Below are 9,000 nucleotides of genomic sequence, written 5' to 3'. Positions count from 1 at the left end.
AATCATAATTTGTTCTTTTGGAGATTTAGATGAGTGACCTAAGATATAGTAATCCAAAGTCTATCAGTATTAACTAATAATCACCTAATAATTTGATTTTAGTGTTTCTCAGCTTTTATTTTTCTACTTTTAAGATGACTTTCAATTAATTCACCTTCTCATTGTAAGAATCTCATAAAATTTTATCCCTACTGTTAACTTTTGTTGGCAGCTTGCTGTGTTGATGTTTGATCTTATCCTGTTAACTTGTGTCATTGAACGTCTTTTGTTTTCAAGTACCATACTAGTGAAATGAAATTCAGAATGTGATCTCAGGTATGATGTGATGTGTTCTAATGGACTTTGGTATCTCAGTCAAATATCTCATAATTACTGGAGTGTTTTATTGTGTAATGGTGCTATATGTTTACTTTGCTTTATCAGAAACATTTTTATTGTTGTTGTCTTGTGTATATCAATTGATGCTTTCTTTGTTGTTGTCTGTGTCTATTTTTTTTTACAACATGATCTGCTTTCAACTTATCTATTGTTTGTTTACTGTTAATATAGTTTTTATTTATTTAAGATTTAACGGATTATGAGGGTATGTCATTTGGATTACCATGACTGTGCGCCATATTGCACTAGACATGTAAGGAAATAAAATATCATTCTTCTTATGACTGATTATTTTACTCAATCTTTTGCTCATTCAGTGACTGGTCTCAACGGCTTTTAATTTACTTTAAACTTTTTTCCACATACAAAGAAGTGTCTATTCGTCGGGTTGGCGGTTTGGCGTAGGGTTTCTGTGAATGGGACTATAAACGAAAGAATTGACTTTCGTTAAGTGCGCATTTTGCGACTGGTCTTTGCGGCTGGTCGCAGTGCCCGCGCCTCGCGCGCGAGACAACAGGCACGGTAGTTCCCCGGGAAACAGCCGAGACTGGCTTGTTGCCACCCCACGTCGCCTTTCGGACCCGACTCTATTTAAATTGTGCGTGAAGTCAAACAGCCATGGAGGAAGACGGACGGCCCGTACTCGAGTCTGCGGGGCTAGACGAAGTGCAGGATCAGGACCAAGATGAGCTGGAGGATCAAGACCAGGACGAGGACGGCGACGGAGCCGATGAGCACGAGGAGAACGCGAACTCGGGGTCGGGCTCCTCCGCGGCCCAGCCAGGAACCCCCAACTCGCCCTTGCTTGTGGAGAGTGACAAGGACAAGCAGCCTGCGGACGGTGAGAACGACAAGGAGGTCAGCAGCGGGGCCGCCGTCAACTCGGACATGATCCTGGAGGCGCTGGAGTCGCTGGACCACAAGAACCTGCGCGGCACGTCGCTGGAGCAGATCCTCGACTTCCTCCTGCGGACGTACCCGGTGAGCCGCGACCGGAGCGTGCTCCGGGCCGAGCTGTCAGGGTGCTTGCAGTCCGCGGTGGAGCAGGGCCTGGTGCGCCTCAACCAGAACGGCTCGTACCGCCTGGCGTCCTTCCACGAGGAGGCCACGGAGCGCGAGCACGGGCACGACGCGGGCCCTAGTCGCCCGGGCAGCTCCAAGGACAAGGACAAGGACGGGCAGGGCCGTCAGCGCGGCCGGCGCGGGGCCGAACAGAAGGCGCCCAAGCCCGCGGCCAAGCCTCGCCGCGGCCGCACACCTGCGTCTGAGGACTCGGAGGACTCGGACTGGAGGCCACCCTCCTCGACGCCCTCCCCGAGCAGGGCCCGCGGCGGGAAGAGAGGCCGGCGGCGGGCCTCGGGCAAGGCCACCCGCAAGTCCCGGCGCCTGCACTCCAGCCCCGGAAGCGCGTCATCGCCGAGCCCCGGCCGCGCCGCCACCCCACGAGCTCCCCGACCTGCACCCCGAGCGGCCACCCCCGCCCCGACGGCGCCGGCCAAGCCGCAGCGCGCCCCGGGCCGCGCCAGCACCCCGGCGCCCAGAAGGACCCCCAAGGCCGCCGTCAGGAAGCGCAAGGCAGCCGCAACTCGCGCCCGCAGCTCCAGCAGGGGCTCCAGTAGAGGCTCCAGCCGGGCGTCAAGCTCGAGGAGGCAACCAGCAGCCAAGAGGAGGAGACGGATGTAGAGCGAACGGTTGGTCCATACCCATAATCTACCCCTATAGCTGCGCATCGGGTACAGTTGAGATGTTTTTTAGTTGCCTTTATGTGGGGTTTTCACCATCTAGTGTAGCACACGTCTTGTGAGGGCAGTGTTGTGTGTGTGTGTTGTGTTATCGTGTTTTACAATGTGCACTTTATAGGTTTGCACTTTGAGTTTTAGAGAGTTTTCTGTTTTAAACTTTTCTGTAGCGTTTTAGCTCAGAACTTAATGATTACTCTATTGATTGGGTGACACTGAAAATGTACTACAGGGCATATACAGGCTAATTTGCTAGAATTGTGCCTGCTGTTTGTTTCAGCAATGGTTATGTGCTTCCGGACCCTCATGAGGACTGAAGAACTCGAGGCGGATCACCCATTTCTACTGGTTCTCCGATCCCATGAGACGGTCCTGTTCGTGGGGCATGTTGTGGAGCCTCCAAGTGCTGAATAAGTTCTCCTCTAAACTGTTTCAGAATTTTGTTTAAACACGCAGAGCCAAATTATTGTCCTAAATGTCTAGTTTGTTCCTATTTGCAAGAGATTAACCGCATGGTATGTAAAAACCTACATTTTAACATTTCAGATCTGATCAGTTTTCTTATTTGGCATCTGCTTCTTTTTCTCTCTGATGAACTTTTTAAAATTCTGTTCAAACTAGAGCAAATCTAATTATTTGCTTCCCTGATGTAAGCAAGTCTGTGGGGATACAACATACTAATAAGTTGTATTAAAATTTCTTTAAATTTGCAAATTTGAGCAGTACAGAAATAGGTTGATAATACTATTTTCAATGTTCTGCAGACTGTCTGTGATACGCACTGTATTATGCAAAGTAGCATTTTAGGCTAATTTTTTAAAACTATTTTTTTTAAATAACTGAGGCATATTTGCACCACAGATGTAATTTATACAAATTTGATATCTAATCTAGTCGATTGTGAGCTAAAACACTGGGTGCCTTAATGAAAGCTTTAACAATGTTCCTATTTTAATCTTATAAATTGGTTTACTTGCCTCATGACTTTCTCGCTTGCATCCCATCAATCTGGTTTGCACATTAGTTTTATTTAGTATATTATAATAAAGTGTATTTAACAGCGGCAATGCCAACAAAGCCCATTGATTTGGTATAATCACCCCCATTCGTTCAATATCAATCTTCCCCAAATGGCGTGGTAACGATGACAATTTACAATGTTATGCAAACCACTAATACGGGCGGGAGTCAGAACATGATCCCCTTTGGTTGTGGCTTCATTTCGACGCATTCTTCGGGTTCCTGCGTTGCTTGCGCTTTGGAGGGACCATTTCCATACTTCATTTAAAAGAAACGAATGGCAATCTATTTGTGTGTAGTTGAGATTGGAACTGAGGCTGTTGTTCCAGAGTTCATAGTGGAATACCGCAGCTTGGTGAGGAAGCGCATTTTCGATGCGAATAGTCCTCTGCTGCTGCGACTAGTTGAAAAGTCTGGAAACTCGGATCCGGACGATTCCAGCTCCAGCGCTTTAGAGAGCCTTGCTATCGGCATCCTGGACATTATAATCCCGGAGCCAGAGTCCCCCGACCTCGTGCTCTTCGTCGGCACCCTGGCGGACCCCCGAGGCCGGGGCGACCTGGGGGCGAGTCTCACAGAGTGATGGCCTCGACCTCGTGTCCCTCGAGCGGGTCGAGCGCGCCCCTGGCACCCACAAAAGGCGAACCATCTAGGAACCTAGGAGCTAGGTTTGTATGCCCGACGACCCGCAGAAGCCAGAGCACGGCATGCACGGCTTGACTGGCGCCTACGGCGCCGCGCGCGCAGGCTCCCAGGCGGGCGGTGGTGTCGGTTGGGTTGCCTACCATCTCGGCGATCGCGTGCTCTGTGTGTGTTTATGTTCGTGCGTGCACGGTATGTTTGTGCACCCTGGTGACAGTTGTGATTTGTAGGTGTGTGTATGTGTATGTATGTCGCACGCCCCTACCTCGCTTGCTAGCTAGAAAAGAAAAACCTCTTTATGAAACATGGAAGGTTTTCGCCCACCATTGTGCCCCTTCACACGGCAGACGGTCCCGCCCGGGGGGTCCCGGGTCACGATTGATAGCTTACCGATGACGTCTGCACCGCGTTACTGATTACGCTCGCTTTTTTTCGCCCTTCATGTTTGTTAGGAAAGTGGGGTATGTTGGCGTACGAGTTTCCATCCATTCCAGCCCAGGGAGGGATAGGACGGGCAGGCCAGATATCGATCCGATTCTTGGCGGCCGCAATACCGAAAAGATTTCATCCACTGTTTTTTGTTTTATTTTCATACTTACGCCTTAGATTTTCCATGATTTTTATTTTTAAACCCCTAGCTGCTGTTGCCGCCGTGCCCCGTGGATGACTCTACAAACAGGTCTACTTTTCTTGGCTTTCTGCGGGACAGTATGATATGGTCGCGCTAGAAATATATTTTTCAGACTATATATCTATTTCCTTTTTTCAGATTTTATGTTTTAATTAAATTTTATTATTTTTAAACCCCTAGCTGCTGTTGCCGCCGTGCCCCGTGGATGACTCTACAAACAGGTCTACTTTTCTTGGCTTTCTGCGGGACAGTATGATGTGGTGGTTGTTAGCGCCGCTCCCTGTTTGCAGCATGGTCGCGCTAGAAATATATTTTTCAGACTATATATCTATTTCCTTTTTTCAGATTTTATGTTTTAATTAAATTTTATTTATACTTAGCCGTGCTGGTGATAGTGAACAATAGGTACGGCGCAACATGCCCCTTCTTGTTCCATCAAAAATACAATCAGCATAAAAACTTTAAATCAGGGGTAACAACATGGAATGCTTCTGGAATGCCCTCTTCTCACCCAGCTGTTTTTTGTTGTTTTTTGTTTTGGTTTTTTCAATGGTTTTTCATTTTCAGCCTTCGTGGTCACGCTGCAGTGCCTGATGGAGCGCCCCGACCCTATCTCTGTGTTCAGTGCAGACCACCCCTACGCCCTCAGACTTGTAGCCCTGGTCGGCGGCGTCCGAGCGTGTCTTTTCACGGGATCGGTCTCGGAGTTCTCAGGCGACATATCCAAGGTTGCAAGCCACACATGAAGTGCACAATAAACACCCATTTAGAAATCCCTACTTTGTCTTGGCCTCATACATCATAACGCCATCATCACCCATCTCAACACCCTCTTCTCTTGTTTTGTTATGCAGCAATGACGATGGTGTTGTACAGCGCGCTGGTGATCCCGGAGCCCATCATGGTCCTACAGGCCGACCACCCGTACGTGGTCAGGCTAGTTGCGTACAAACCACTCTCAAAAGCAACGTGCTTGTTATTTGTTGGATCAGTTTATGAACCTTAGCTGAGATGCGACTTCACTGGAAAAACTTTTTGTTGTCTGGCTGTCTCAGCTATCGGCTTCTTTGTATCACGTCATTTTCACACCGCAGACGCAGACTAATTTACATTATTGTTTTTGCGTGCTTTCTGTGTTGAAACTATCTTAATTTTGCTTATTGCTTTATGCGATGTGATCAATTTATGTTGTGGAAATAAATTAGCTTTTTTACTTTGCACTTTTTAACGCGTTTAATGTTTCTGGAACGTCGACGATCCCTGGTGGGCCGGTCCGACATCTGGTAAGTCGGACATGTGTCGGAATTATGTCGGATATAATCGGAAGTCGGAATTATGTCGGATTTATGGCCGAAATGTGTCGGACGTCGGGTTTGTCGGCATGTCGAATGTCGGTCTACAGAGGTCGGACGAGTCTGAGTGTCGGAGTCGGGACTGTCGGGAGGTCGGACGAGTCGGAGTTTCGAGTGTCGGGACTGTCGGGAGGTCGGAGTGTCGGGGTCGGGACTGTCGGGAGGTCGGAGTGTCGGGGTCGGGACTGTCGGGAGGTCGGAGTGTCGGGGTCGGGACTGTCGGGAGGTCGGAGTGTCGGAGTCGGGACTGTCGGGAGGTCGGATACGTCGTAAGTCGGAAATCGGTCGTCAGCTAGGGGAAGTCGGGTATGTCGGAAATATCGGGACGTGATGTCGTACAAGCCCCGACGTCAGGAAGAGGGAGACGTCGGCATTTCGGAAATTCCCGACTCCCGACCTCGGACCTCCGACTTCCGGCACACCGACATACCCGACCTCCCGACTATCCGACTACCCCGACATGTCCGACTTATCCCAGCCACCAACCGACTTCTGACCTCAAGCATACCCGACCTTTCCGACATTCCCGACATTTCCGACATTTCCGACATCGACGAATGTCGGAGATAGTCGTGGATGTCGCACGTAGTTCTTAGAGCGGGGTCCTCTTGGCATAGTGGTGAGCGTAGTGGACTTCCAACCCAAAGGACCAGGGTTCGATTCCGGGTAAGTACCAAGGTAAGGTTGAGATTAACATGTGCAATTACGATGTTCAGGGGTTGGGTGGATACAAGGTGGGGTAGGTGGGGATATAGGAGACTATAGGAAACGTTGAGAGGTTAGACTGGGACAAATTATTTGTTTTTTACCCTAGCTCGACCTCCGACATGGCCGCTCATCTCCGACAAGATTATGTCGGAGTCGGAAGTGTCGGAAGTCGGAGTACGTCGAGATTTGCACCATTCCGACATTTTTCCGACGTCGGAGTAGTGTCGAAACATGTCGGAAACATTTCGGAAGCTTATGTCGGAAAATGTCGTAATTATGTCGGACCGGCCCACCAGGGGATATCACCTACACTGTCTGAAAAAAGCACAGTAAATTAACCAAGGGGTCTACAACTCGAATAATCTAAAGTTCACGACCCTAAAATCACGTCTTAAATCTTTCTCTATAATCTAATCATTCTACAACCTTATAATCTCTTGTAATCTTTTGTATAATTAGTGACATTTTTATATGAAATTACTTCACAAAGTCAAAATACCGTTAGTAAATGAAGAGAGAGAACTATCTGGTGAGCTGCAAGTGATGCTGGGGACGTGTCTGACCGAGTGTATGAGTATTAGTTCTTTCCCTTATCGACCCAAGATTTCGGATCTGGTACCCACTTTTGATCTTTGTCTTGAAAATAAAGGGCATTGATAAAGTATGACCCCACTCCAAATCTAGGCTCTGTGGCTCAAACGGTTTAGGAGATATAAATACCTAAAATTTTGAGGCAAAAAACTGAGTATTTTAGGGGGGTATAGGTAAAACTCTATGAATCTTTGCAGTGAGGCCAAAACTGACTACACCATTGGAAAGAAAATTGAAAATTGATTCAAAACCAGCTACGACAAAAAGTTGGATTTTGAATTCCTACCCTTCGATCAAAGCTATTTTTTTTTTATTTTTTTTTAAAAAGCAAAATATTGTAACTCTCATAACAAAAATAGACTGCCTTCAATTATCACCAAACTTGGTTTTACAACTTCCTCTAGGATCCCTTAACCCGTTCCCTGTGGCATGACCACCATGTGGTCACGTTCCTATGTTAAATCAAATCAATAATGAGCCGCAGGGAACGTGTTAATATATTCTAAGTTTTGAAAAAAAGTAATATTCAAATTTTGTAAAAAAAATAAATAAAGCTAGTCTGAAAATTTCTTTTACAAAATTTTTCCGTAATTTTCAAACTCCTGGCCGCCGCTGCCGCCGTACACCCCGTGGATGAGTCTACAAACTGGTGTACTTTTCTTGGCTTCATTCTGGGTCAATATGATGTGGTTGTTGGCGCCACGCCCTGTTTGCAGCTGTGCGGATGGCTCTGCGGATGGCGCCGGCGCCGCAGCCCAGGCCGCAGGTCCTTCACTGCGACCACCCGTTCCTGGTGCAGCTGGTCCGGCGCGAGCAGCTGCGGCAGCAGCTGGGGGCGATGTGCTTGTTCGCGGGGAGCGTCGCGAGCTTCTAAGCACCTGCCCGCGACCGCGAGCCATGTTCATGTTCACCTCATCATACTGCTTTGCCTTTCATCGTGTGCTTTTCAATAAAAACATGATTGTATATCTGCCTAGTGTTTTCTCACACACATTCACCAAACCTCCATGCTCTTTAAGTCATTTCCCCACCCATTTGTCTATTAATTCAAATCGCACGCACATGTGGTGCTCGACATTTTTTTTTGTTCCTACTATATATATGCTGTTCCTTTTTCAGATTTTATGTTTTTCTATTATTTTCCTTTATAGCTGTGCTGGTGATGATAAGGGACAATAGGTACAGCGCAACTTGCTCTTTCTTGACAACTCAATGAAAAAACCCCAGAAAAAACAACATAAAGGTTTAAGTTAGGGGTAACATGGAATGCTCCTGGAATGCCCTCTTCTCACCTAGCTGTGTTTTGTTTTTTTCATTTTCAGCCGTGGTCATGATGAGGTGCATGATGGCTCGCCCCGACCCCATCTCTGTGTTCAATGCAGATCACCCCTACGCCCTCAGACTTGTAGCCCGGGTCGGCGCCGCCCGAGCGTGTCTTTTCACGGGATCGGTCTCGGAGTTCTCAGGCGACATATCCAAGATTGCGAGCCGCACATGCAGTGCACAATAAAAACCCATAAACCCCTACGTTGTCTTGTCTTCTTGTCCCCATACATCATCACGATTCTCAACACCCTCTTCTCTCGTTTTGTTATGCAGCAATGACGATGGTGTTGTGCAGCGCGCTGGTGATCCCGAAGCCCATCATGGTCCTACAGGCCGACCACCCGTACGTGGTCAGGCTAGTTGCGCACAAACCACACTCAAAAGAAAAGTGCTTGTTATTTGTTGGATCCGTTTATGAACCCTAGCTGAGGTGCGACTTCTGAGGAATAGATTTTTGTCTGGCTGTGTCTGCTATCGCTTTCTTTGTAACACGTCATTTTCACATAGCAGAGTATTTTTTACTCGTTCTTTACCTCCATTCTCACTTCCCTCTCGGAGGTGGAAGAACGAGTATTGTGCTTGGTCTGGTGTAATTTAGTCTCTCGATTCATCT

General features: G+C 47.7%; 1 protein-coding gene across 14 annotated transcripts in view; it reads left to right on the top strand.

Moving 5' to 3' along the window:
* LOC113206353 (antichymotrypsin-2) overlaps positions 1–9,000 on the top strand; it is a 29,764-nt gene that overhangs the window by 16,763 nt on the left and 4,001 nt on the right. The window contains exons 8-9 of one of the 14 annotated variants that reach the window (XR_008012045.1): positions 3,467–3,805; positions 8,384–8,588. The exons of 5 other annotated variants lie outside the window; for them this stretch is intronic. Coding sequence is in view for 7 of the 9 variants with exons in the window: in XM_026422394.2 (XP_026278179.1) it covers positions 8,384–8,571 (188 nt within the window). In the remaining 2 variants the exon portion in view is untranslated. Of the gene's footprint in view, positions 1–2,397; positions 3,195–3,466; positions 3,806–4,977; positions 5,190–5,264; positions 7,377–7,777; positions 8,030–8,383; positions 8,589–8,660; positions 8,860–9,000 lie in introns of those variants that run through there. 8 more of the 14 variants (XM_026422397.2, XR_003303424.2, XM_026422401.2 and 5 more) reach the window with 8 other exon arrangements.

This window comes from Frankliniella occidentalis, unplaced genomic scaffold (assembly GCF_000697945.3).
Source record: "Frankliniella occidentalis isolate FOCC.00 unplaced genomic scaffold, Focc_3.1 Scaffold398, whole genome shotgun sequence".
Classification (NCBI taxonomy): domain Eukaryota; kingdom Metazoa; phylum Arthropoda; class Insecta; order Thysanoptera; family Thripidae; genus Frankliniella; species Frankliniella occidentalis.
Note: the sequence above shows the minus strand (reverse complement) of the source record. Positions and strands in the feature narration are given on the sequence as shown.